Raw genomic sequence first — 26,594 nt, 5'->3', positions numbered from 1 at the left:
ATAGTATGTAATGTAACATCGGCCATCCCCCCCAAACCTAACTGCCGGTGCCGCCGCTTGAAATCGCCAACCAAGCGAAACGAACATCCGCGGATCCTATTCCCGATTTCCAATTCATCCGCCAATTCCTTGAACAAGTCCGACGTAAAATCCGAGTTTACTTTCTCGTACATTTAGATATTCGAATATTGCGGAAACTCAAAGGATTCGACCAGGACACAGGATGGTTTCGATTTCCCGCATTGCGGCTGCCCTGTATGGGTCCGTACACTACAGGTAGGTAGGTAGGTACCTGTATCGCTGTATGTAACGTCTATCGAATGACGGCCTTTCCTTTCTTTCCTTTCAGATTCTCAAAAGGGAAAACCAAATGCGAGTGAGCAACACCAAGAACAACCAGTGTTTCATCATCTCTGAATGGCCTCTTCTATGTGGGTACATTGACCTCCTCTTCGCTTCTTTTCCCCCTTTCGGCCTCTTCTTTCTCTTGCTCTGAATCCTGTCTTCTTTTCCTATTTGTCATCATACCCACACGACCCAATACGGATCCAGCCCTCTACCGTAACGGTCATCAAGCCTCAGCTAAGACCTAGAGGCAGGTTCAAACACTCCTCCCATGTCCCTTCCTAACCATCAACATCTTCTCCACACTCTTCGCATCCATCGCCAGTTCCGCCTCCTCCAGCGCTTGTAGGGCGGCCTCGCTCCCTCTCTCCACCATATCTTTATCATACGCCGCCACCAAATCCTTTCTATCCGCTCCACTGTCTCTGATCGCCAACAGAGCCTGTACGTAATTCTGCACATCGATGACAGCATGCTGGAACCCCTGTCCTCTCAGAATCAGCATCGGATGTCCCGCGTCTCCTGCCAGCGTTACCCTCCCGTCCCTATTATCAAACGGCTGTGCAATCCAGGTACCCATCTCGTCAATGAAAGCCTGGGTGTGCGTATCGTCTTCGGGCGTGACGTCTACGAAGGACTGGAAATCGGGTGAGAGGTCTCCTTGCCAGGATTGTTTGAGGTAGCGGACGGCTTCGGGGCCCTTGCGAGGGAGGTCGGGCGTGGTGGAGAGACTGCCTTTCCAGATTTTGGTCCAGAAGAAGGTGTGGTGGAGGTTGGAGGGAGGGGTGCCGGTTGTGTATTGGACTGTGGGGTGTTAGCTGCTGTCATACCTATTCCATGTGATTGCTTCCCGTCCTTTCTCGGTTTTGGGTAGGTAAACAAAGTAAAAAGTCACCTCCAAAAGCCCCAACAGCCCCTCGACTCATCGCCATAGCCATGACCGGATGTTTCTCCAGCACCTTTCGCACCACATCCTCATCTTGATAATCAACAACACAAGTCCCAATCATGAACCCGCTCCTCTTCGCCTTTGCCTTTTCTTCTCCATTTTCTTGATCCGCAAAGAGGATCTCACGGACTTTACTCCCCGCCCCGTCCGTCCCCAACACGAAATCCGCCCACACCTCCTCCTCTACTCCTTCCTCCCCTTCCAAAGTGACCTTTACCTTTTCCGGATTTGACTCAGTATCCAGTCTAGTCACCTTCCGTCCCCAAGCGATATCCAACCCATCACTCAACACCTCCCTAAGTCCCCTCCTGGTAATCCTCCTAGCCCCCGGTACTGCGCTCTTGAACATTAGATCTCCCGTTTCGCCATTATACATAGGCAGCGTTTCCGCCCACTCGTCAAAGTCCAGGTGGGGGTTGGAGACAGCGTGGTCGAAGTTGGCGAGGATCGAAGACGGGAGGAGGGAGGAGAAGATTGGGAGAGCCCAGTGGAGAGCAATGGTCCAGTCGCGCGGGCGGGAGTTGAGGTGTGGTTCCGAGTCGTAGATGAGGACAGTGAAGCCGTGCTGCGAGGAGTTAGTGATTCGTTGGAGAGGCAGAGGGGTTGGGTTGTGGAAGAAAACATGCTTTTTTCAAAGCTTGAGCTGCCAGAAGACCGGTGAGGCCGGCGCCAATAATGACGACGGTTGGTTGGGAGGGGTTGGAGTCTTTTGACGCTGCCATTTTTACTGTTGATACTCAAAGGTGCTTGAAGATGAGTTGTTCTTGTGATGCTATCAGGCCGGAATATATAGTGTACGGGGAAGTTGGCGGAAACGGAAAGTTGAAGATCGAAGAGATGGTTTTATACACCACTTGGTCACGGTGTAAGTGAAGGCAAGTAAACCGGTGGATGGGATAATGTCTCGCTTTTAAAAGAATACTCTAACGGGAATAGAGTGGAGGAAGAACCTTGGTGGCTACCGTCTCCGGTCCTCTAGCGGTACCTCTAGCCTTGCTGATCCCGGAACCAGGTGACTGGAATCGATCTTTTCATCCCATAACCCGCCCGAACAAAGTCCCGACACTGCAGTGGATCACTCGGCGATGAGTGGTGCCCGGTCCGCTCGGGGTATCGGTATGTGGGCTTCCACTTGAATTTGCTCCTATTTATCCTGCTGGATATCCAATATCCATCCATTATCATGGAGTTCCATTTGTTCCCAAGCCGTCAGCCAACGGGACCCCATCGCGGAGGTTGTCTATCCCCGATCCCGACTGGACGGCCGCACAAAGTGCTCCTCAATGGCGATCACTCATGTCAGAAGCCATGCTGTCGGACAAGTCGTCGTATCCGAACTGCCGGTAAACAGCACGACCGTTGATCGTTTGACTCAGGAAGGCCCTGAAACCAGCGAGCAATGAAACCGCCAGTCGCTTGCGTGGAACGAAGATACCTATGTCCGCCGCAGACCCTCGGAGTTAAGGCACGTAATCTTCTGGGATATTGCTATCTTGGGTTAGGCTGGTCGACAGTGCTGGTGGATTTTGTGTGCGCTGCAACACCTTTTGAAGATGATCGCGGTTACGGTGTGCTGGTATCGCCGGGGATATTTCCGAGCTTCACAAGTGCAGGGCAGTCAGTGGTGATTGCGAGCTGGAACGACGGAGACGAAAGCGTTGAATGATGCCAAGGGTGACGTGACGTGATGGTTGTATACAAGCAAGAGTTGTAACATTCATTTGCTTCTTGGTTCCCAGTTATTCCTCGTCACGGTAATAGCGAGTGGTTCAATGAGTTCAGTGCGAGGAGGCGTGCCAAAGAACATACAAGATGATCGGGGATTTGGAAGTTGGAAAGAACGGGAGGAGGACGGAAAGTGGAATCAACGCCGTAGTTCACCGCTCCCCGTCCGGCGCACGAGCACCGGTAAGTTTCGTACCGGTATTCATCCTGCTGTGTAATGAAAGATACGTAACTTTCCCCAACAACTTCACCTTGTCTCACTGAACCAACTCGAGACGATGATTTAAACTTTTCAGCTGAGTGTCGCATAGTTCTGACTCTCTATCTCTTTTCTTTTCCCATCGTCTTGGTATCTAGTTGGAGATGCCATACAACACCAGCAAACTTTCCATCCATGCGTCGATACCGGGCATGCTATCTCCGCCATAGCAAGCGCCGTGATCGGGCCCCGTACAGCTCCGTCTTTCCAACCAACACCAACACAACACCATGCCCTGAACAGCTTCCTCCAAAAGATGAATGCTGAAGGGAATGAGAATTGTGCTTCAAGCCCTACACAGATAACTAATTTGGAAGAATAAGCGCCAAACAGAAAACGTGAGACGGTGTTACCTAGCGTGACACGTGGCGACCCCCCCCGGGGGCGCGGTGTCATATAGTCTGTACAACACGAAACAATATACAACATCAAAGACGTGGTGGCGGAGTGGTCTAACGCGCCAGACTTGAAATCTGGTTCCTTAGGGAGCGTCTGTTCGAATCAGGCCCACGTCGATATTTTTTGCCTTTAACCTCGTGTTCCTGCTTGTTTTGGTGTTTGTGTTCCTTGGTTTTGGCAGGTGCAGTTGACTGCTGTTGTTCCTTCCCTCGAACATCAGAATGGGACGGGGTCCGTGCGAGCTTCTCTCCTTTTTCCCCTTTCCATTTCCTCTTCCGGTTTCCCTTCGTTTCAGTTTTCGCCTTCGAGTCCTGTCAAAATGCGTGCGGATATGCTCATGCTGACCGAAGACAACACACAAGTTATGTTTTGTGAATGTAATTCAAGTAGGTAAATATAACCAAACGAAGAGAAAATCCATATGTACAAAAGTTCAGATCACCACCTCAGCCCATCATCGAATCGACATCATCCGTCCCTCATCATCTCATCCCCTTTAACTGTTCTTCACACTAGCATCCGCATTCCCCGTCAACATCTCCGCATACCCACCGAACCACGCTCCCGCAATCGGCGCCCCCGTCAATCCACACTGCCCATCACTCTCACCTCCCGGCTTGATCCACACAATCGCATCGACATTCGAGTTCTGCAGCACGCTCTGGTCCGTCGTGGGGATATGGCCAAACCCAGCCGGGTTGACATTGCACCAGTCACCCCAGTCCTTCCTGGCGCCCGGATAAGCCACACGGCCCTGGTCGATGATGAAGTGCGCAGGGAGCCCGTGTTGTTGGAGGTAAGGCGCGAGGGAAGAGGCGTAGTGCGATTCGTCGTAGGACGGGGAGCCCAAGGTGAAGGAGTCGCGCTTGGTGGCGAGGTAGGGGTTGTAGTTGGAGACGTTGGTGGAGAAACCGCGGACTTTGGCGGGGGAGGCCATGGAGAGGATGGTGGCGATTTCGTTGGCGGCTGTGGGGTGATCTATTAGTTTGTGTTCTGATGAAGGTTGTAGGGAGAGGGAAGGAGACGGGAAATAAACGAGAGGAAAGAAAGAAAGAAAGGACATACCCTTGGGCAAACTATCACCCCAACCCAACCATCCACCATTCGCAGCATCCAAATACACCGCCACGTTATCCAACTGCAAGCTCTTGATGGCAAAAGCGATACCTTCCCGGTAGGTAGGAATCGCCTGCTTGCAAAACTCGACGGCAGAGTTGGTCACCGAATTTCCCAACGAGTCCGGCTCCACCACCACAGCAAACTGCAAGTCCTTGGCCGCCGCCAACTTGGCCGCATACGGCTTGACGAACTGCTCCTTGTAGATTCGCAGTCCGTCATTCTTGGTGCTCAGCTCGCCCGCCGACTCGCCCGCAGAGCAGTCGCGATCAGGTATGTTGTACATCACCAACCCGACAATCTGCTTCTGTCCCGTCCGGCTCTGCTCCGCACGAGCGGCCTGGATGGCTTCGTCGATCTCGGAGAGCCCGGAGCGGGAAGATACCCAGACGAAGGAACCGATCTTTTGGACCTTGCGGACTACGGCTGCGTTTTCCGAGTCGCCCCTGGAGGTGAAGGCCTTGTATGTGTCCTCGAGCTTGGAGGCCCATTTGGGGTTGGCGAAGAGCTTCTTGCCGACAAAGGGGTTGGAGTCGGAGAGGGCCCGTGGGGCGTGAGCAGGGCCGACGGGGGAAGCGGTGACGGTGGCGCCGGCGGCCGAGAGGGCGGCAAGGAGGGAAAGGGCGCGCATTGTGACTTGGGATGAGTATGTAATATGGGGAAGATAGGGGTTGGGGAAGTGACGATTGGTGATGATGAGGATTGATGGACGGCAGGTCTTATATAGCTGGTCGTCAACCATCAGCACCGTACATTACCTCATTCTCCTTATCTTCTTGGTTTAAATTTGAGGTCATCGCATGCCGGGCGACATCCCCGTACTTCGGAAACGCCCAGCCGGACCTGGAAACAATAGATCCGTCGGCTTGTCCATCATCACCTTCCTGGCACTGATTTGTTCATGCTCTGGTTGTTTCAACTTGCTCGGCCCAGGTCCCGAGACTTACCAGAAATGGCTAGACGTAGACAAGTGCGAGAGCCATGGGGAAATTGGAGGATGATGCCGGGGTAAGTGGGCCAAGGCCAAGGCCGTCGGCAGGTGTGCCGAAAATCCGGAGCCAACACCTCCGCGATGTTACGCTACGGGAGTCGCAGGTTCCTTGGCCGAATAAAGGAGTTCCAGAAACAAGGAACCGGGTCAGGTGCCGATTAATCCCCAGATTCAAAAACGGTGGTAATGTCACCTTGACTGTCGGTCTGGGGATATTTGACAGATCTTTGTATGTAATGTGAGCCTGAACTCGCGCGATCTTGAGGAAATGAGGCGCGTGCATAAGCGATGGAGGTGAGGATAGTGTCAGGAGTGTAAATCGCAGACGGCAGCCCGCTCCGGAAGGAACTCAAGCCGTGATGATTCGTGCGCTTGTATGAAGACCAACGGTTTACGGAGGTTTCCCGGCTGCCACTCGGCGAAACTGCCGGGCCGGACAACATACCTAGCCGGTAGACTGGACCCCTATGTGCGGGCAGTGAGTGCACATGACACCACATCCCATGCCCCTCATATTAAGAAACATGCGCACGTATAGCAGCAACTTCTCATGGTTGTGGTATCACTCGAAGACCACACTGAATGGCACATCGCAAAACTCTCTGACGCAGGCCAAATCGCGCCTGGCTCGTCCCGTTGAACACTTGTACATCACACATCCAGGACCCCGTATTCCACTTGACTATCGCAAACTTACCCCATTTTCAATCACATCTCCAGTAATGTTGTCAGTGGCAACATATCCAAAGGCCTCTCTTGTTGTGTTGTGCCATGCGTCTTGTTATTGGGATCATTGCTTTTTCTGCCATGTTTTTTTATTTCTCCGCGGCGCCATTGACTTTCCTTTCAGCTTGCCATGTACGGAGGAAACAAGCGCCGACCACGGAGATGGTATTCTTTTGGTCATGTTTGGTCAAGCCTCCTCAAGCTTTACCATCCAGCCTGACGATATGGAACGACCTCGTTTCATATCCCGAGCACCGGCAGCAGTTGGTTGAGCCGCGGTTGTTGCCACAACTGCCACCGCTGCCATAATTTTCAAAGTCATTTCTGAATGTCGAGGCCTGGCAAGATATTAGAGGGCTATCTGTCCGTGGTGGCTGAGTTATGAGAAAGACGTAAATGGCTTGTATGGCCTTCCAATTCAGCGCTGACAGACAAGCTGCCGAGACGGGTCGTGTGCCAGGCTGAACCGCTGGGGAAGGCAATCAGATTCAGATGTCTGATTGGTCGAGCTCGTCAATAGCACGCGACAGGCTGGCAGCACTCCCGAATCCGTATTCTCTTCTCCGAGATGATTTGCTTCTTTTTCCAGTTCTTCATTTGCGGTCGAGAAGCTTTTTACCGGCGGGAGGATCGTGCATTTGAAGCCGATCTACTCAACCCAAGAAACTGGATCAGTTGGGGTATTGCGATCGAGACCGGACTTCTGAGAAAATCGTCTCGCTCAAGTGAACAATGGTTGCCAATGATCACCCAGATGTCTGCATTGGTCCGGTATAACTCATGCGGCTACCCGTTTCCCAAGGCCAAGGGTCTTGTTTGGAGCCTGGTACAGTAACCTACCGCGTAGAGGTAGAGAGGGGAGGAAATTGGATTGTGCATGCCAAAATTGCACAATTGACCCGATTCTGCGTATTCCGATGGATGAAATACGGGCCTCATCTTGGGACCCAGCCGCGGGTAATCGCAGCTGAAAACACTCCCATTCGAGTCACTCCCGGCTTCGCGCAAATCTTCTTTTGGTGACATAGATAGGTAGGTACCCATGGCGTCACTACATGGCTGCCAAACTCTCCAGCTTTCCAGCTCTCTGGGATGTCTCTTTTCACCATCTTGCTGCCATGATACTGGGATCTTGAATGGGGTTTCACAACGGGCGTTGAGCAAGTGTCAATGCATGTCTTGCTCCCTCGTTTCCACCGTACCGTGAGCCACAAAGTCATAAGCGCTTGCAAGTTCATATTGTGGTGTAGCGGAGCGGAAACGGAAACCAGCGCCACGATTTCACGCACATGGCCGCCAGTTGCGGCTAAAGACTTAATAGCTCTGAGGCGGTTCGTCCGTTGTGTGGGGATGTATATCGTGTCGAGACTCGAGGATCGAAGTCTGGGATCGGGGAGATCATAAATCCGCCTTATCACCCTCATCCCATATTGCCCTGCGATCCCGTCTCCGAAGAGCGCATACCAGTTACAGTATGATGCTCAGAAATTGTCCTGTCCCGTACACCCCCAACACCAATGCCACCCCTACACCCGCTACTCCCCCGCCAAGCACAAAGACCATCGTTCAGTCCTGATATATTGGCCGGCTACGACCTCAGCGACAAGTCCACGCAAAAGCCGACGATATGGCAGGTCAACCTGGTTTTGATCGTGCTTGTGGGTGTGGTTGTCTCTCTCCGCATCGTCTGCCGTGCGTACATCACCCGCCGTCTATTCGTCGATGACTTTTTCATCATCCTGGCCGGGCTATTCACGCTGGTCTCGGCCTCCATGGCCCTTGCAGCGACACGATATGGACTGGGGGAACATATCTGGAACTTGCCGATGCCGGTGGAGAACATGTTGGATATGTTGACGCGATGTGTGAAGGTGCGTTTTTCTGGCCGGAACTTGAACAGGGGTGATGATGAGGCTGACGGGATCAAAGCATATGTACGTCGCCCACGTTTTCTATGCGGCAGCTGGCGCCTTTACCAAGCTGTCTATCCTGACGTCGTACTTGAGGATCTTTTCCGGCCAAGTCCTAAGGTGGATCTTGTACGGCACGGCTGTTGTGGTGACGGCCATGGGGGTTTGCGCCGTCTTGGCGACCATCTTTCAGTGTACACCGCTGAAGGCGGCGTGGGATTATACGATTGCTGGTAGCAAGTGTATTCCCTTTGTGGACTTTTTGTATGCGAATGCCGGGGTCAATGTGGCGATTGACTTTGTGCTGGTTGCGGCGCCGTTGCCGTATTTTTGGAGTTTGAGTATTCCGTTGAGACAGAGGTTGATGATTTGCGTGCTGTTTGGGGTTGGGTTTATGTGAGTGTCTGCGCCTTCGTGGGCAAGATCTTGAAAAAAAAGACATCTCGCTGACTGTCCAGTGCCTTTGCTTCGAGCATTATCCGGATCGTCTCGTTGGGTGATGTCAAGGGTATTGACGTGACTTGTGAGTTTCAAATCCAGCCCCGCGTGGAAGATTGATACTGACCATCGAGGCAGACTACCTCGTGTCTCCCCTCAACTGGACCATCATCGAGTGCTCACTAGGCATCATCTGCGTGTCCATTCCTCCGCTGCGTCCTCTCTTGGCCAAACTTGCCCCGCCATGCTTCAGCAGTTATATCTCAGAAGGTGACCAGATATCGAAGGTGTATCCAGGCTCCCAACAACGGACTCAGCAGCAAGGGGAAGTCCATGGAGTGTTGGGGTTGCAATTGGAAGAGATTGAGATGGCGGCGAGGAGGGAAAGAGAAATGCAGAGCTCGACGGGGGAGTTGCTGGCGTCTGGGAATGGTCATCAGACGTGTTTTGTATAGCGCTTGCTCAGTAACAAATCACGATATCGGGTGTAAACGAACTCCCGGACTTTCGAGTTCTAGACTAGTTCTTCAGTGATGTTTTGTTGAAGTCGTCATTCTGGAAAAGCCGTTTGAAATTCGAAGAGTGGAATTCGCGAGACAGCAATGCCCTGGATGATGGCGCACAGACCCACCCCGATTTGTCTCCGGCAGGCCCCTTGGCTTGCCGGAAAAGGTGCCGTGGCAGGCATCAACCCCGCAAAGCACGGCCAATTGTCTCAGAGACCTTTCTCCATTTTGGTCCCTTTTGGGCGGCAGAAAGTCAGCGAAGTGTCAGCGAAGAATCCCCGCAGCCGGGTCCATGACTAATGATTCCCCAATTGCTGAATGTGTGAGACGGACTCGGACCCTTGGCTTAATTCGCCGTTCCCTGGGTACGAATCATATGTACAGTAATCCGCAATCTGACCCAGCGCATCCGAACTTTGTGTTAGTTCTGTTGGACAAGACCGACTCGGGAACTTTCTCTCCTTCTCTCTCTCTCTCCGAGTCTCTTTACGACACCGCCGACTTGTCGAATTGCTTCCCGCTCTGTTGTTCTCTAGAGTTGAATTGATGTTCCAGACCTCAACACGACCAAACAACTTCCATCCCACCACAGCCGAACCCCTTCTAGAGCGCGCCTCCGTTTGCCCCTCCGGCTCAACACTTCCGAACACTTCAGACCAAACATGTGCCCGGCACCAACATCAGATGCGCAATCGTCGCAAGCCGACAATGCGACAACAAGCCAATTACCCTCCTTCTACTCCCCCAAGAGATCAGAGAACACCAGCGAGCAGTCTCGAGACAATGGCGACGTCGAATCCGTAGACCTCTCTTCTACCTCGGCACAACCGACCACAACCCCCGCCATCACCCTCGACACCAGCGACAACCTCTCGACACACTCGTCGGTGCCCTCGACCCCCCTCTCCCAACCACCACCGCCTTCCCTCCTCTCGCCCTCCTTCACGCCTCCCCAGACCCCCGGCACAGCAACCCCCTCCACCTCCATAACCTCCCTCTCCCTGTCCGAGCCGCGCGGCATCCCCGTCGACAGCTCCATTCCTACAGGAGGATGTGGTACCAAGAAGCCCAAGCTCCTCGAATCTCTGCCGCACGTAGAGTGCATAGTGCGGGCGCGCATTCCGACCACCAACGGGGCCGAGATGTTCCTGCACTTGTACACCAACGACGTGGACAACAAGGAGCACCTGGCGATTGTGTTTGGGAACAACATTCGGAGTGAAAGTCTGGACCGAGTGCGGGAGGGTGAGACGGAGATGGACAGGTTGGTGAGGGGTGCTTATACGGGCCGGTTGTATCCCGGTAGGACGACGAGTCGGGAACCGGGTGTTGGAGAGACGAAGAAGGAAGATCAGGAAGAGAAGGCGGAGGAGAAGAAGCAGGTGCCATTGGTCAGGATACACTCGGAGTGCTACACGGGCGAAACCGTCTGGTCTGCGCGCTGTGACTGCGGAGAGCAGCTGGATGAGGCGGCGCGCTTGATGTCGTTGCCTTCTAATACCGCTGGTGGGATCATTATCTATCTACGCCAAGAAGGCCGAGGAATCGGGTTGGGCGAAAAGTTGAAGGCCTACAACCTGCAAGATCTGGGGTCGGATACCGTCGAGGCCAATTTGCTGTTGCGCCACCCTGCGGATGCGAGAAGCTATGGTTTGGCGACTGCCATGTTGCGGGACTTGGGACAAAAGGAGATCAGACTGTTGACGAACAACCCCGACAAGATCAGGGCGGTGGAGGGCCCGAATCGGGAGATTGTGGTGACGGAACGGGTGGCCATGGTGCCGTTGAGTTGGAAGGGCAAGGGAGGGTTCAGGGCGCCCGAGGTGGAGGGGTATTTGAAGACCAAGGTATGTTTGTGACGCTGACCCTGTTGGTGATACTACTGCTGCTGCTGCTGGTGACCATGTGCTAACACGGGTGACAACAGATTGAAAAGATGGGACACATGTTGGATATGGGAGCGCTCCCTCAGTGATACATTTGACACGAACACGAACGAACACATTAGACAGTTCTTGTTACATGGCGACATCTATTCTGCATATAATCTCGTGTATACCGGGCATGTCTCTCTGGCGGCACAAAAATCGAGGCGTTTCAAGGGGGTTCCTTCTTTTTCTTAATTAGATTTTGTTTGAATCTTTTCCAGACGGTTATGGTCACACCGTGGATTACCATCTCGCGAGTTCTGGACTGATCCTACCAGTATCCAATGCTCAAGCTCCCTCATCTTGTTGCTATCCCCGAACACAAGTCTTTCGCGGGGTACCTCTTGGAGGTCACAGTAGCTCGTGACGCCTTTTCACGTGCTCGAGTCTTCCATAATTCTCTCTCCTACATCGGACCTCTGAAGCGACGCACTCGGCTACAACTTTGGTTACCTGTACACTATATAGGTACTGTACTGTAGGGACGTTCCTCCTTTTGGAGTGCCGGAAGACAGTGGAAGATGCAACGAATAAAGTGCTGGCCCCACACGCCCCGCAATGTTTCATCCAACAGGAAGCACAATCAAACTTCTTGGCATCAACGTTGGGCTCCACCGATAAGGCTTGCATGGTGCTCCCCTCCTGGCGCGGGATTGAATCAGCGTTTGTTCTGCAGAGGCAGCGCGGGATGGAAGTGGAAATGGAAGCTGCAGAATAACGCCTGTCGCGACTGCCACCACCACAAAATGCCCTGAAGAAAAGAGCTGAGAGAATCCAATGAACTGAACTTGAATCCTCCGCCAGCGTGGAAGGAGCGAAAAGCAAACTGAAGTGAAATCTTACGAAACAGAACGGAACACGGTTTGCTTGTTCGACTGTTTTGTTTCCCTTCTCCTCTGCAGTGCTTTTCTTCCGACTCCCGCAAACAACCAAATTGAATATTTCCACTTTACGCGTTCTTTTCGTCATCTCGGACTCAGATCACCAAGCACCACCACGATTGCAAAATTCCCATCACCACTAGTGCTACTGCTGTCCACCGGAACAGATCCCGAACAAGACGACAAACATCACATAGCCAACCATTCAGTTCATCTTCGATATCATACCATTCAATTTTACACCTAATCCACAAGTACTACACATCAACGGCAACATGAAGGACCACAGCCTTCGTCTGCGCCTCGTCGTCCGGCGTCAGTCCCTCCCCGAGGTCAGAATCATCCACCACGTTCCTCTGGAGAATGACCCAACCATTGCCGACCTCGTCGACCAAATCAACGACATCATTCCCCTCGAGAGCCACGAATGGGGCCTTGAAGATTACGTGGTCGAGCTCCGTAATAAGGAAGGTTATGCCTTTGAATGTCTGCATTTCCAGCAGGTGGCCAACGTCCTCAAGGACGAGGAAGAAGTCTTGTGAGTGGAACATCAACATCTTCTCACCTGCCCCGTCATTCAACTCCTCCTTGCAGTTCACCTGCTGACACCCAACCCCGCAGTGTCCGACCCCTCGTCACCGGTGACCGAAAGCGCCGTCTGCTGTCCGGCCGTGATCAAATTTCCAATGATGGCAGGCACCTGATTGACGGCGTTCCCTTTGGCCGGCCCCGACTCAGGTCTCCCAGAGACAGACCCCCGGTCGACATTCCCCCTCTCAAGCGGAGAAGAATTGAATACGATACCATCGAGCGTGATGATGATGAACAAGCAGAACCCCTCTTCCTCACCCGCCACGGCGAAGATTCCGAGGACCGGGAGAGCACTCGTCAAGTCCGCTTCAACAACGCCGACTTGGATGCCAACGAGGACGAGGACGAGGAAGAAGACGATGACTTTGTCGATCAAGAGCAATACGGTGACGATGAGGAAGAAGACGAGGGCCAAGACGAAGATGACGACTACGAGATCAACCCAGACGAACTTGCCGATGAACTTGAGGGTCTTCAGGAAGCAGAGTCAAGAGAAGATACCCCAGTCGAGGACAGTGCTGAGCAACCCACCGACATCAGCCCCACCAAGTCCCAAAAGTCTATCGACCTTTCAGACATTGACAGAATCGCTGCTCTCCGCGCTGCTTTCCCCAGAGTCTCGGTCGGCGTCTGCGAGAAGCTCCTCCTTCAGCACGATAGCAACGAGAACAAGGTTTACTGGAAGCTTCGACGCAGGAACCGTCCCCACATGACCCTGCAACAGATGCTAGCCTATAAGAGACGTCTCCAAGTCCGTGGACCTGAAGGTGCAATTGAGGACGAACTCGAGGTTGAAGCGTCCGAAAAGAGTGATGCCGAATCCGTCGCCTCGTTGGTCAAGCATTACGATGAGCATGGCTTCCCTGCTGGCTCTATCCTTGATGGTTCAGCTTCCCGTCACATGGTCGAAGCCCTTCGTATGTCGGGTCAGGATGTGAGGCTTCCTGTTCACAAAAAGTTTGATGAGGAGGAGGACGATGAGGGCACCGCCCAGCCCTCTAAAGTTGCTGCTCCCTCCGACGAGAACGAGATTCCCCTCGACTCAGAAGAGGAGGGGTCAGACTTTGACCTCGACGAGGACGACGAGGACTTATCTGAAGAGGGCTCTGACTCTTCCAACGACTCGGATGCTGTCTCCCTTTCTGATGATGCGGAAGAGATGCTGAACGAAGAGGATCTCAGCGAAGCCTCTGACGAAGGATCCGCTGCCAGTGACAGCGAAAGTGGCCCCGAGGTCTACACCACCAAAGTAAAGCCCCCCGCGGAGATGGTCGCCCCCAAGAGCCCCCAGCCCAATGACGAATCCTCAAGTTCTGACGAGAGCGACAGCGACAGTAGTAGCGACGACGACAGCAGCTCAGAGGAGGACGCATCCAGCAGCGAGAGCGACTCCGAAGATGAGGAGGACAATTCAAGCAGTGATGATAGCAACAGCAGTGATTCTGATAGCTCTTCACGCGGCAATGTCAACGCAAATTCCGATAATGATATTAGCAGCGATTCAGAGTCCGATTCCAGTGACAGCAGTGATGACGACTCGGATGAAGAACCAGTTACTTCAAGTTCTAAACATGCAAACATTACCAAAGCTGTACTCCAGTCCCACAGCGAACAGTCAGCTACCCTTGATACGGCCACTCTTGATGCTTCAAACACATCCAACGATCAACAAGACCAAATCCCTGTGCCTCCAGGCCAAGGCAAGAGCAAAACAAGGGCCCGGAACGCACGCCGGAGGCTTTCTGCTAGGATAAGAAAGACCGCGTCCAGAGACACTTCTATTATTGGCTCTACGTCCGGTCAAGACACAGAGACGTCGACACCGGCTGACCTGGAGGCCAAGAGGATGGCCTTGCTCCAGTCACTCGGTCATCTTGAGTATCTCGGCAAACCAGCTGAAGTAGAAAAGCCTGCAGCACCCGTTCCCGAGACTGAACAGCCTGAGCCCTCTGCAGACGACACAACCTCTGCCCCGGCTAAGCGGAAGACGAAACTCAACGTGGACGCTGGCCGCCGTATGCTGTTCGGATCTCTTGGTCTCAAGAACCCCAAGTCTCAAGAGGATGAAGAACAGATTCGCGCTAGCTTGATGAAGGGTGTCAAGCCTCTGGTTAACCACCGTGTGGAGGATGCCAAGAAAGACGCCGAAGTTGCCGTAACCGAAATAGATCCTGATGCTTGGCGCCAAAAGATCAACTATACTGCCGTTGAGTGCACCGAGGAAGGCGTCGAGCTCAGCGAACCACCTTTCCCATTCTATCAACGCTGGGATCCTCAACAGCAAAACTACTGGGGCAATGGCCGTGGAGGGCCCTCAAAGCGGAAGCAGCAGAACCAGGGGGAATACGAGGAGGACGAGCCGGGTACCAAGAAGAGAAAGGTGTCGGACGCTGAGGAGAATGTTGTCCTGAACTACGACGAGGAGGACCCCGATGCTTATGCGGCTCATGACCACCCCGAAGAAGAACAAGATGAGGAAGAGTACGATGAAGAAGAGGAGCACAATGACGACGAGCACGGAGACGAAGAAGAAGACTTGCCTCCTCTTCCCAGTGATTTGACCACCCTGCCTCTGCTCCAACCAGGACAAGCCAAGGCTGGCATGATCATCACGTGGAAGCAATTCCTGCTCTCCAAGGCTACCAACTGGCAACCTCAGGTTATGAACATGACAGGAACCGTTGTTGAGGTCTGGGACCAGAACGACTTGCGAATTATCCTTGCCAAGCGGGATAGGAACCTGGACGTCAACGAGAAGGTCTATGATGATGAGGGCAACCGAGTCTATGACAAGTTTGAGGTTCCAGAGGACGAGGATGACGCCGATGAGGATGCCGAAAAGGGGTACCGGACCATCAACTTTGCCGACATGATGGAGCCGCGTGTCTTGCGTCAGTCAGAGGATGAAGTCTTGGTGCCGGAGACCCAACATATCTCGCCGGCGAATGAGGATGGGGCCAGTAAGGCCAGCTCGCGTACTCTCGATCATAAGGCACCTTCGGAGCCCGAGTCGCAAATCGTTCAAGAAAGTCTCATCCCTGCTACGGACCATGGAAGCTCTTACGAACCTCAAGCTGCGCAGGTGACTTCCCCCGGCAATGTCTCCATTGATGATCATCTCCGCTCGGAAATCAGCCTTATCAGTACCGGCTCACGCCCGGAAGCGGATGCCTCTGTGTCTCGCGACAAACTTCTAAACGTAAGCAATCCCTCGCCACAGCGTGAACAAGCACCCGAATTGCCGTCATCTCCCCAGCATGGTCTTAGCGCACCCCCGTCCGAAGGTCACAACACCCCTCCGCGCAGCTCCGTCCTGGGTGATGAGCTGCCAGACGTCTCGGATCACCCTTCCCAGGAGCCTGAATCCCAGGATCAAAGACCTCCCTCCCGTTCCTCCGCCTACCTTGAATCCCAGCGTCTTACACTTAACGGATTCTCTGATGGACTGGAACAGGTAGCTGACAATCGGGGTAGCTATGTTAGCTATGCTAGGCTTGAGGTTATCCCTTCCGACGCAGATAGCGTTCGTAGCGGAAGGCAGCCAGACCCAGAGTTTAGCATCGATTTGGGAAACAACCAGATCCTCGACCAGTCTGAGCCTGAGGACGAAGATGACGTTCCGATGCCAGGTCGCGATGATGAGGAAGATGTCTCAATGCCAGGTTCCAATCACGAGGAGGATAACGAGGAGAATGATAGCGAGGAGGAGGAGGATGATGATGGCGAGGAGGACCATGATGAGGACAATCAGGATGAGGAATCGCAACAGACTACACCTAGACCCCAGAAGCAAGCATCACTATCCGAAGAGCCTGCTAGCCCCGCGCTTTCCGACCTTTCAGTTTCTAGCAACGATTCCTTCCCCTCTCTGAGCCAAACCACCACCAAATCCAGTCAACGCAAAGCCAGTCAGCCGCCCAAGTCGACCCCCAGAGATCCCATCCCTACCACCAGCAAGACTCGCAAATCGTTGGACGCTGTCAACCTAGACTACGAGCAGGCCATGAAGCGATTGGACGAAGAAGAGTCCTCCCAGGAGTCCACCACAATGGACGACACCCAAATCAAAGTAGAGAAGCGTCGCCAATTATCCGAGCTCGCCCAGAAACTAGCCAGAACGCCTATTGAGCGTCCTACACCTCGGAAGTTGCCCTTTCGTCGGACGACCTCCACCCCTTCCAAACTGAACCAAACCACCACTGCCACTACCAAATCGAAAAGAACAACTCGGTTCAGCGGTTCCTTCGTCATTCCTGACGGGTCTCAAGTCGTTGACCTTCGGGATCTGACCAGCAGCCCGGAGCCTGAGCTGAATGAAGACTATGCTGACGATGATGTGGATGAGACTTATCATGAAAGTAGTCCGGCTACTAGTCAGAGTCAAAATAGAGCGCCGCCGTCCACAGCCCCTGGAGCGTCGGCGTCATTTGTGACACCAAGGAGAAAGCTGTTTGGTAGCACGAGGTTGAGTTCTACGCAGGTGCAGAGTCCGAGGAGGAGTCAGCCGAGTATTATCACGGGGTCGTTGAGGAAGAACAGAGGTTCGGCTTCTTCCAAGTAGAATTTGGGAGAGTTGAACAGACCGCTTTTGAAGGTAGAGAAGGAGGTAAAGGAGGAGAAGGGTGAGAAGATGATTGGAGAGAAAGGGGTCAGTAGACAAACAAGAACGCATCGGCATGTCTCTCTCTTTCAGTTCCTGCGAGACAAGCCGGTTTTGCAGTGCATTATGGAGGAATACGAGGCAAGAAAAGTAGGACAATCCAAGTTGAACATGGCGTAGAAATCATGGGACAAGATTGAAGGCGGGGCTTAGTGCCTGTACTGGTTGGGCAGGTTGATTACAGTGGTGGGCAAAGGATTATTAGAAGTTGCATGTTTGATACAGCTATGAATTATCTTGCTTCTTAGAAGTACCTTATCCACATATTACCGTCTATATTCATGGCTCCGTGGTGATCATTTCCCTTTTGTCATGGCCTTCCAAACTCAGTTTGTCCAGCTGGGCTCTCGAATAATAATAGAGCTACTTCTGATGCGGTGGACTGACGGGCTGATGGGCGAGATACATACATACTTGTAAAAAATGGGGGTCGGAGTGAGAAGTCGTGGATCATGGGGTTGGTGGGTTTCCGTCTGCTTGATGGCTAAAGAATATCACGAAACATACGGAACTTCAATGGCATAAAGAGAGACTGTGGATCGGAGATAAAGGGGAACAAGTCTTTGACGAGCTGATGGCTTTGGGGGTTTGGCGAAGGGTTGATGTTTTCCGCGTTTGCTAGAGGTATCTTCGTCCTTTGTGTAGGTAGGTAGGTAGGTAGAGGTACCAGGAAAATGGTTCACAAGGCACTAATTCTACTTGAGGGCGTCGTTTAGGTTCGGAGACTTGGAAATCAACAAGTCAGGAAGTCTAAGTACGCGCAACTACCTTATTCATCCTTACAAGCATCTAGTGCCAGAGGTACTCTTTCCCTAGGTACTTCTACCTTCCTGGGTACCTACCCACCTACCACTTCACCTCACACCTCTAACTTCCCCTCCTGGTTTCCATTCCCAGCCTAGTTTTTATCCCCATCCCCATCCACAACCTATCAGTCCCCACCCCCATCGAATCCCACCAGTTCACATCCCATCCTTCCTTCCTATCAGGTACCTCACTGCTGAACACAACCCAGCTCAAAACTACCCGTACTACTAGCAGGAGAAGGGGGACCACCTTCACACGAGCTGCGCATGGTAGTCAAAGTTGTCAAAGCGGCGTTAAGTCCTTCTGTGTTGCTGCTGCAGCTACTGCTACTGCTACTGCTAATCGACCTGCTCGATCTTTTTTCAATGCCGGGTGAGTTGATGCTAACCTAACTTTCATTGGTGTTGTCACTGGGGTTAGTGCATGTGTTTGTGTTGGTGTTTCTGTCGGTGTTGGTGCCATATGTGGTAGGGTTGCAGATGTTGAGGCCGGCGATGGTGATGGTTATTTGTGAAGTACCTGTATTTTCTGCGTCATTCCCCGCGTGCATAATAGGAGTAGAAGAAGTGGGAGAAACGGTGGAAGTGGTGAAAGTGGTGGAAGGATTCGAAGGAATGGAATCTCTAGAGATAGCCGCCTCAAGAGCAGGCGAGCTGAAAAGAGAAGAGATAGGAGAGTTGGGTGAGGAAACCCAAGAGCCGGGCATGATGGTTACGTGGAGAATAGGACTGGGGTAGGGGTTGGAGCTCGTTGCGGTATGAGGTTGGGGACTTGGCTGAGAGCTGGACAACGGAGATTGGATGGGGGAAGTACTGCGAGAGGAAGCCCAATAGCCGGGCATTTTGACTTGTAGGATAGGAGTAGGGTATGGATAAATGCTGGGTTGGGGATTTGAAGTGTCCGGGGAAGTAGCTTGGGAGTTAATCTGAGGAGTACCGCCCCGGCACCGGGAAAGTGGAATAGGAGGGCTCAGGGGTAGGGTCTCGGTGAAATAGATGAAGCCTTCTTCGGAGCTGGTTTGCGAGATTGGTTGTAGATTGTCCGTCGGTCGAGGATATTCTTCCGTTGAGACAGTCCAAGTACCTCTTGGAGCGGTGAAGTTTTCGCTGGCTTGAGAGCTGGACATGGACTGAGGGTCTGCCTCTGAGCTGGGTAGACTTGGAAAAGTCATGCCTGGGCTGGGATCACGGGTCATTACTGGTTGGGGGTTGAGTGAAATGAATACGGACAAGTCAAGTATGGAGCTTTCAGCGGAAGAGGTGTGGGAACTGGGGGCTGAAGTGGGCTGGGAAGTGGAGGGACAGGACGCTGGGACTGTGAAGACTTGTGGACTTCCAGTGCTGGGTGTCGAGGGTATAGATGGTGAGCGTGGCAGGGGGATTGACGGCGGTGACGGAGGTTGTGATCGGGTCTCTGAAAAGGACTCGGACATTGTGATGTGTGGTGGTTGTAGTTGCGCTGCGTTTGATAAATGAAGATTGAGAGATGCTGTCAGCGTTGAACAATTGTCTTCAAGGCTGGAAGCAACGACAGGAGGCATTCTTATAGCTCCTTATCAGAGTGTGGCTTCTTCATGGCAACTGTCGACCATGGAAATGACATGCCTTGCTCCATGGAAGCACTACCTCTACCCATCAAGGTACCCGGGCTCAGTCAGATGCGGCTCCCACTTGGTGTTAATCAGACGTTGGTGGCATTCTCATAGGCGTCAAGTATTTGTCCGGTGAGTGTTCAAACTGGAACGAAAGCGTTTGAAGCTGAAAGGTTCAGAAGAAGGACGGGACCAACGCAAAGCTGTCATTGAGCAGTAGGTCACTGCCCAAGCATCACGTACCTTGGATCAAGCACGCTCAACAACGGTAGCTTCTCCCCCTTTTGCAATGAGGCACCCTTCTCCAACATGATTCAAAGGATCATGATTTCCAATTTCGTGTTACCTGCTCCCTCAGCACTACCCCAACAAACGCAACTCCCATTCAGTATCTGTCGGGTCTGAAGCCAAACCGTGCCCAGACACTCGATGTATCCGGTTGTGGGCGTGGACTCGATAGCTCAAGTGTATGACGGTCATGTCTCGAACCAAAAGGCCAGGATCAAGGAAGTTGAAAAATTCTTCCTGGCGAGAATCTGTTCCTTTCGGTGCCGTTGATGACGCGTCTGGATGTTCAAGTCCAGTGCAAATCGCCATGTCAAAGATAACATCGAGATGAATCGCTGAAGTGCAACATGCAGAATCAGGAAGTGCCCCTGCATGCGGACAGAGGCCGGAGATTGACTGGACGTTGATGTTTCGCATGTATGACATTGAGGTAGCAAATCGGAGAATTGTACGTCGCCGATAAGGAGCCCTTCGTTGCTTCCGATGGCGAAATGTTGTACGCGGATATCGAGCCTTCCTTGGGTGTTCATTATATTTGTCGGCTGTTTCCCGTTATGTTGTTTCTGAACTTGAGATTCACTCATTCTTCACCCAAGTTTGGCCTCATCTAGCAATCGCTTCCCAATCTCTGCTTGGCCCTCGCTCTCATGTTGGCGCCGTCTTCGTGTTCCCACCTCTTCCAATTTCGTTCATGAGAAGTCGGCATACCGATTAACACCACCAGAAGTAGCCTGATCAAACGGCGACGCTGCGTCAGATTGTCAGTTCCAAACAAGATTGACCGACATCCCTATAACTTCTTGCCGAGGTTAGAGAGCAACTCCTGTGAGCGAGAAGCATAAAAATTTTCCGCGACTTTTCATCACCAAAACCAAACATCAACACCTTTTTGTCCAAGCACAACTTGAACACAACCACGGTCCACAGGAACCACCTAGCAACCCCCACGAACATCCATAAAATCCAACCAACCTCAACATGGTCACCTGCACCACCTTCGGGGAGCCCATCCCTACCGTTCCCAGCGCTCCCATTCCAACGCTTCCCAAGCCGAAGCCGCCTGCTCGCTGCGAGGTCGGTGGACCTATCCCTACGGTCCCCAGCGCCCCGATCCCGACCCTTCCCGGGCCTAAACCTCCTTGTCGCACCGAGGACGGCGAACCAGTTCCCACTGTACCAAGCGCTCCGATTCCTACTCTTCCCAAGCCAAAGCCGCCTACCCGTCTGTGAAGACTCGGAACGCGAGGATAATTGCGAGGTCGTGTACGTCCCGGCGGATTTCACCATCCACTTCCAGTAGCGACAGATCGCCGCTCGATTCACCCGAGTTTTTTCGAGGAGTAACTTCTAGTGGCTTCACTCGAATGAAGATAAATGATCAAGGAGGCTGAAGGATTAATTTGACATGGGTGGGATTTCGCTCGAATGGCTTGTCGGCCCTGGATAAAGCGTTCATGAGGAATTGAGGCGGCGCGCAATGAATAGAGCTGGCTCAGGGTAACTGGCGTGCTTTGGAGAACAGGACTAGGAGGTTGTCATGGGTTGGCGACGTCGAGAAGTGAAGTTGACAAAATTGGCCATCAAGGTTCTTGTGCGCAGAGATAAGGCTGTCGATAAGGGCAACAGTCCGCTTGGTAGCTTCCTTCCATTCTTGATTGAATGTGAGCTTGTCATGAATATCATGATGAATCGTACTTTCTTTCTCAACCACCTTTTAGCAGAGAGTAGAGGTAAATTTACCGATCAGAACAAAGATTTTCCGTTGTCCTCGAATTGATGTCCTTCTCTCCGTTATTGTTCAGTTCTCCTTCTTTCCAACATGATTGTGCCCACTGAACAATACTTGACCTCTCACTGGCCTCACCTTTGACAACGCCCAAATGTGCGCCATGATGTTGAACACATGCCCGGCTGTCATCGTGTTTTTCTTCAATCTCCATCACGGCAGTTTGTAGGCTAGTTTGTCTACCTCTTTCGCTCGCCAACCACCAACGGAAGCAAGTGTCATCGACAACACCGCTTTAATAGGGTGTCATGTTCATTGAAGGAGAAGTGATGGGAATCCCTTCACTTTTTTTCCCCGGGGAGGATGCCTCTGGCTCTAGGTATATTAGAGCACCCTCCCCTCGCTATTGCTCCTTTCCCGATCCTTTCTTTACCAAACAATGCACCTGACGTCTATAAGCTTATCACCCAGGAGTCTACCGATATACTCGCTTTTTCCGCATCCAAAATGTCCTCTTACAGCCCCGACTTGCAACCGGAAGTGATGAACAGCTCTCAACCTAGCATCGCAAGCTCGTCCGTCCCCGACGTCCCCATTACTTCCGGCGCTCCCACTCCTACCCCTTCCACCCCTTCATTGTCCATCGAAATTCCCAACACCCTCAACCTCTCCTCCACCCCTGCAACCCTCAAGCTCTCCGGAAGCCTCATCAACGGCCACCCATTGTCCGACCACGGTGATAATGATTATGTTGTGATCTACTCCGGAAACGCGGCCGAATGTCCTCGGTCGTTTATTATTCATCTCGATTTGACCGGCGTCAATGCCGGGGATGTGATAAACAGGCAAGAGGAGGAGCAGGAGCAAATAGAGGAGAAGGGTGAAGAGGATCGACTCGACCGGCAGCAGCGGCAGCAGCAGCCCATCCCATATAATGTCGAATCAAGAGACAGCCACGACCAGAGACACTTGCAGTATGTATGTGTACATGCAACTAGGAGTGTATTTCCTTGGCAACCGGCGACACCTTCGCCGCCCAATCGATGCCCATCGGGGTCACGATGATGAATCGTTTTACTGTAGGCAGTTGGAACGATTACCCGGATGGGTTTTGGGGAACTCCCACCGTTGGTGCACCGGGTGGGTGGAGGGCTGATTCACCGGAGGATTGACGGTCGCGGCCCCGGACATGGTCTGTTTGATTAGGATGGGTCGCTGGCGCTGGCGCAGATGGAAGAAGCGGACGAGGGAAAATGTGTAGAACGGGCTGAATCCAGCATTCTAGGAGACTGAAAGGTAGGTAGGTAGATGAGGATAAGGGATAGGTAACTGGAGCGATAGAAGCAGGCCAGGAAAGGAACCAAAGGCAGTAAGACGAGAAAATTCAAGCGTCTGCTTCAATTTCCTGCTCCACAGTTCCGGCCATTCAGTGATAAGGCTCAGATGGACTGGCTGCCCCTAGGCCATCAGAAGCCTCCCGAGGTATGTGACATGCGCGATGATCCGTGATGTTCGCGGCGTTGAGGGTAGTAAAATCGTCCCGGTCGAATTGACGGAATTCGGCAAGTCATCGACTAGGCCTGCAGGGCTTTGACACCATCCGTGGACCGCTTTCCAACGTTGCTGCTCGTCTGTGCATAAGGTAGGTAATGAACCTCCGTGTCTTCCCTTCTCTGAACGTGACCTGTTTTGCTTGACGTGAGCATGAACCACACCAGTCCATTGCCCTCTAGCCCTGCCTTCGATCTCGTCCGCGGTCTGTGTGATTCCCTCAGATGACCAAAAGCAACATGAATGTGTCATTGAGCCACGACGCCTGGCGAGGTGTCATGTCGTGCGAAGGAGAACAACGCGAATGCCTTCGTGATTCAGATCCAAGGGGGTTACCATTTTCCCATAAAAGTGCCCCCTCTCAAGCGCTCATAAACTTCAAACAGAACAGTCATTTCCTGTGTAGTCCACTTGATCAAATCTAGGGATAGACACGAAATCAACACAACAAACCACTAGTCCACCAGTTGACTGGCTTTCCAAATCCTCAAGATGAATTCCACTTCCTCAAGGACAGCTTCACCGGCACCCCCATCACCGCCAGCAAACCCCCGACTTCAAATCAACACCTCCATCCAGACCGACGATGCAAACACAGAGTCCGCCACTTCCAGTTTCCAGAGATCATCCGCTCCATCGCCGTCGCCAACTCTGTCAAGCCCACCTCAACCACTACCTTCAAACCCCACAGCTTCACAATTGGAGCCCACTCCATCCATCTACTCCCCCCGCCCGGACCCTCTCCCAAACTCGGCAGATGCAACGCGAAGTACCTCCCCCGTGGGCGTTGGTCCAACCCGTCCTAACTCGCCAGCACGTTTAGTAAACGAAGACGAACCCTTCGTCCCAGAAGTACCTAGCTCGCCTGTGTTGGCTCACTCGGTACCTGTCCCGGTTCCGGTGGGTGCGAGGGTGGATGTGCCTGGATTGGTTCAAGACGTGGACACAGAGCCCGAGCCAGGTCAAAGCTGCGAGACCACGACGATTACCATACCCCCTACGGCTGGCGCGACTGATATCACACTCGAGGAAGAAGACTTGTCCGCCAGGTTGTCAACCAGCTTAGACACGGACCTGGACACCGGGATAGCCACAAGCACATATAAACTTACCCCCAGCCTCATCCCCGATGTCCTCAGCACGAGCACCAGGAAGAGCCCGCAGAAGGAGCCTGAGTCGGCGGTGGTGATGGAGGGGAAAGGAAATGAAGGGGTTGAAGATGAAAGAATGGATTCTCATCTGTTTCAGGGGCCTCTTAGTCGTGGGTAGCGGTAGTAGGTCTAGCGGTTCGGCTAGTGGGTGACAGCGAGGTGAAGGTGAATGGAAGCAGGACTGCCTTGCTGGAATTGGAGGAAGTATTGAGTTCGGAGAAAGGAAATCTGAGAGGAAAGGTAGAGATGTCAGAGGCAAGAGTGATGAAGGTACAAGGACAGGACACTCGTCCAAGCCACCATTGAAACAAGTCAAAGTCTCGACAAACAAGACATCACGAATCACAGACGCCCAAGTTGTTGATCATCTTGTTTTTGTGCCACGCAAAACACCCCTGAATTGTATGCTATGTCGCCAGAATCCCTGAAAGCCCAACCGTCACGCCTCCAAATGGATCCCAAATGCTGACTAGGTTTGCAGGCGGCAGATCGACTGCCGGAGGAAGCCCCAGATGCACTGTAAAAAAGGATGCACAGCCTGGCAAACACCCGGTGAGATAGAAGAGAAGGACGACAAAGCACCAAGGAGAGCGATACGCTTATTTCTCCTTCTTGGGCTTGGCACCCTTGACCTTGGCAGTGCCGCGGAGGGTCTTTTGGCGGTTCTTGCGCTGCTTGCCTGTTGAATGTTAGTGATAGATTGGGAGGTATGGGGGTAACTGAAAACATACGCTGCTGGCGGGAAGCCTTCTCGATCTTGGAGGCAAGGCCGACACGGACAAGACGGTAGTGGGGCTCGAACTTCTTCATGGCCTCGGGGGAGTCATAGACGAGGGCGAAGCCAGTGGTCTTGCCACCACCGAACTGGGTGCGGAGACCGAAGACGTTGACCTGGTCCTTGGTGGCCTTGTAGAGGGTGGCCAGCTTCTCGCGGAGCTCGTCCTTGGAGATGTTAGGACGGTTGGGGTGGAGGATATCCCTGTAGTGGTTAAAAAAGCAGGAGTAAGCAAGACTGTCCTTAAGTTGTTGAGGGAGCAACAACCGCGCATAGCAAAGCAGCTTTGGACTTGATGTGTCTCCTTCTCCGCCTCCCTCAGATTTGTATCACGATCACCGAAGCGAAACGCGACAAACCACCGCCCACTCTCCACACGAGATGTCGTTGCGGTATCTTTCTTGTCTGTTTTGCCCCCAATCACCATGATCCGCATCATGATCCCCCGCGAAACCGCTAGTCTTTCAGCAAGGGTCAAATGTATTTTTTTCCTTGTGTTTGTGTCCCATCTCTTTCTGGCCTCTTGAGCATCAAGGCTATTGATTTCGCAGGGTACAAATGGTGGATGATGATGGATGTGAGGTCATGATTGACTCGATCGATCGCGCATCTCGGTGGAAGGAGGGGTCTGTTGGTGGTTTTGTCGCATTCGCTTGGTGGGACTTCGATGGAAGTATTGCTCGGATATGCTCTGTGAAAGACAAAATGAAGGTAGACATGATCAAACATATCCATTGCTGCCTTGCTGCCACGGCGTTGACTCTTGGTCAGATTGGCAGAAGGAGGGCAACGTACACGACCATCTGCTTGCGGCCAAGCAGAGGGTTGCGGATGAACTTGCGAGTGCGCAGGGTGACGGGGGAGTCGGAGTCAGCCATCTTGGTGTCTTGCGGGCGAGTTGACGATCAAGACCGAGAAGTGCAGCGGCGGACGGAGGAGCGGTTGTGCTTTTTTTGAAGTCGTTTTTTGCACTCGCCGCGCACGGGGCACACGACAACTTGCGGTGGAGCCACTGAGAAAATTCCACTCTCGTGCCGCTTAATTGGGTGCAAGCCCTAATCGTATGGGAATGTGGCCTGGGATGTGAGGCGTAAATCTTGGCGTTTCTGCTGTGCAGGGTGGCTCGTGCTGCACCTCACCTCCCCGAAAAGTGCACGGGCCTTGTCAAGACAGCGGGACTTGGTTGTCGTCCCAACTGGGATCGTCCAAATAAACAATCAACAAACATGTGGCCGGGGACATGCTCTCATCAATAAACCATGATGGGGTTTGCTCTTTTTA

At 52.8% G+C, this 26,594-nt stretch overlaps 10 protein-coding genes across 10 annotated transcripts; 4 read left to right on the top strand and 6 right to left on the bottom strand.

The window, feature by feature from the left end:
• Positions 1-601: 601 nt before the first annotated feature.
• Positions 602-2,016, bottom strand: NEUTE1DRAFT_106737 (uncharacterized protein; the record flags this gene model as incomplete). Its single annotated transcript, XM_009849140.1, has 3 exons — positions 602-1,149; positions 1,241-1,859; positions 1,975-2,016. 3 exons carry the CDS (start codon positions 2,014-2,016, stop codon positions 602-604), a joined length of 1,209 nt encoding a protein of 402 aa, XP_009847442.1.
• Positions 2,017-4,173: 2,157 nt separating this feature from the next.
• NEUTE1DRAFT_74844 (uncharacterized protein) lies at positions 4,174-5,438 on the bottom strand (the record flags this gene model as incomplete). The annotated part of the gene is made up of 2 exons (XM_009849139.1): positions 4,174-4,643; positions 4,743-5,438. The coding sequence occupies 2 exons, from the start codon at positions 5,422-5,424 to the stop codon at positions 4,174-4,176; spliced, it is 1,152 nt and encodes a 383-aa protein (XP_009847441.1).
• Positions 5,439-8,098: 2,660 nt separating this feature from the next.
• NEUTE1DRAFT_35768 (uncharacterized protein) lies at positions 8,099-8,579 on the bottom strand (the record flags this gene model as incomplete). Its single annotated transcript, XM_009848820.1, has 2 exons — positions 8,099-8,401; positions 8,487-8,579. The coding sequence occupies 2 exons, from the start codon at positions 8,577-8,579 to the stop codon at positions 8,099-8,101; spliced, it is 396 nt and encodes a 131-aa protein (XP_009847122.1).
• A 1,447-nt stretch (positions 8,580-10,026) lies between these two features.
• On the top strand, positions 10,027-11,339 carry NEUTE1DRAFT_74839 (uncharacterized protein; the record flags this gene model as incomplete). Its single annotated transcript, XM_009849138.1, has 2 exons — positions 10,027-11,211; positions 11,292-11,339. The coding sequence occupies 2 exons, from the start codon at positions 10,027-10,029 to the stop codon at positions 11,337-11,339; spliced, it is 1,233 nt and encodes a 410-aa protein (XP_009847440.1).
• A 1,109-nt stretch (positions 11,340-12,448) lies between these two features.
• NEUTE1DRAFT_106733 (uncharacterized protein) lies at positions 12,449-17,325 on the top strand (the record flags this gene model as incomplete). Its single annotated transcript, XM_009849137.1, has 2 exons — positions 12,449-12,711; positions 12,795-17,325. 2 exons carry the CDS (start codon positions 12,449-12,451, stop codon positions 17,323-17,325), a joined length of 4,794 nt encoding a protein of 1,597 aa, XP_009847439.1.
• A 1,093-nt stretch (positions 17,326-18,418) lies between these two features.
• On the bottom strand, positions 18,419-19,663 carry NEUTE1DRAFT_97292 (uncharacterized protein; the record flags this gene model as incomplete). The annotated part of the gene is made up of 2 exons (XM_009849136.1): positions 18,419-18,534; positions 18,625-19,663. 2 exons carry the CDS (start codon positions 19,661-19,663, stop codon positions 18,419-18,421), a joined length of 1,155 nt encoding a protein of 384 aa, XP_009847438.1.
• Positions 19,664-20,717: 1,054 nt separating this feature from the next.
• NEUTE1DRAFT_97291 (uncharacterized protein) lies at positions 20,718-22,028 on the bottom strand (the record flags this gene model as incomplete). Its single annotated transcript, XM_009849135.1, has 5 exons — positions 20,718-20,858; positions 21,083-21,454; positions 21,636-21,717; positions 21,851-21,914; positions 21,944-22,028. 5 exons carry the CDS (start codon positions 22,026-22,028, stop codon positions 20,718-20,720), a joined length of 744 nt encoding a protein of 247 aa, XP_009847437.1.
• A 315-nt stretch (positions 22,029-22,343) lies between these two features.
• On the top strand, positions 22,344-23,008 carry NEUTE1DRAFT_34485 (uncharacterized protein; the record flags this gene model as incomplete). The annotated part of the gene is made up of 2 exons (XM_009848755.1): positions 22,344-22,814; positions 22,835-23,008. 2 exons carry the CDS (start codon positions 22,344-22,346, stop codon positions 23,006-23,008), a joined length of 645 nt encoding a protein of 214 aa, XP_009847057.1.
• An 871-nt stretch (positions 23,009-23,879) lies between these two features.
• NEUTE1DRAFT_34901 (uncharacterized protein) lies at positions 23,880-24,844 on the top strand (the record flags this gene model as incomplete). Its single annotated transcript, XM_009848780.1, has 2 exons — positions 23,880-24,628; positions 24,694-24,844. 2 exons carry the CDS (start codon positions 23,880-23,882, stop codon positions 24,842-24,844), a joined length of 900 nt encoding a protein of 299 aa, XP_009847082.1.
• A 52-nt stretch (positions 24,845-24,896) lies between these two features.
• Positions 24,897-26,258, bottom strand: NEUTE1DRAFT_115606 (uncharacterized protein; the record flags this gene model as incomplete). Its single annotated transcript, XM_009849134.1, has 3 exons — positions 24,897-25,217; positions 25,270-25,517; positions 26,109-26,258. The coding sequence occupies 3 exons, from the start codon at positions 26,189-26,191 to the stop codon at positions 25,138-25,140; spliced, it is 411 nt and encodes a 136-aa protein (XP_009847436.1).
• Between the last annotated feature and the right edge of the window lie 336 nt (positions 26,259-26,594).

This window comes from Neurospora tetrasperma (assembly GCF_000213175.1).
Source record: "Neurospora tetrasperma FGSC 2508 unplaced genomic scaffold NEUTE1scaffold_1, whole genome shotgun sequence".
NCBI classification, from domain to species: Eukaryota; Fungi; Ascomycota; class Sordariomycetes; order Sordariales; family Sordariaceae; genus Neurospora; species Neurospora tetrasperma.
Note: the sequence above shows the minus strand (reverse complement) of the source record. Positions and strands in the feature narration are given on the sequence as shown.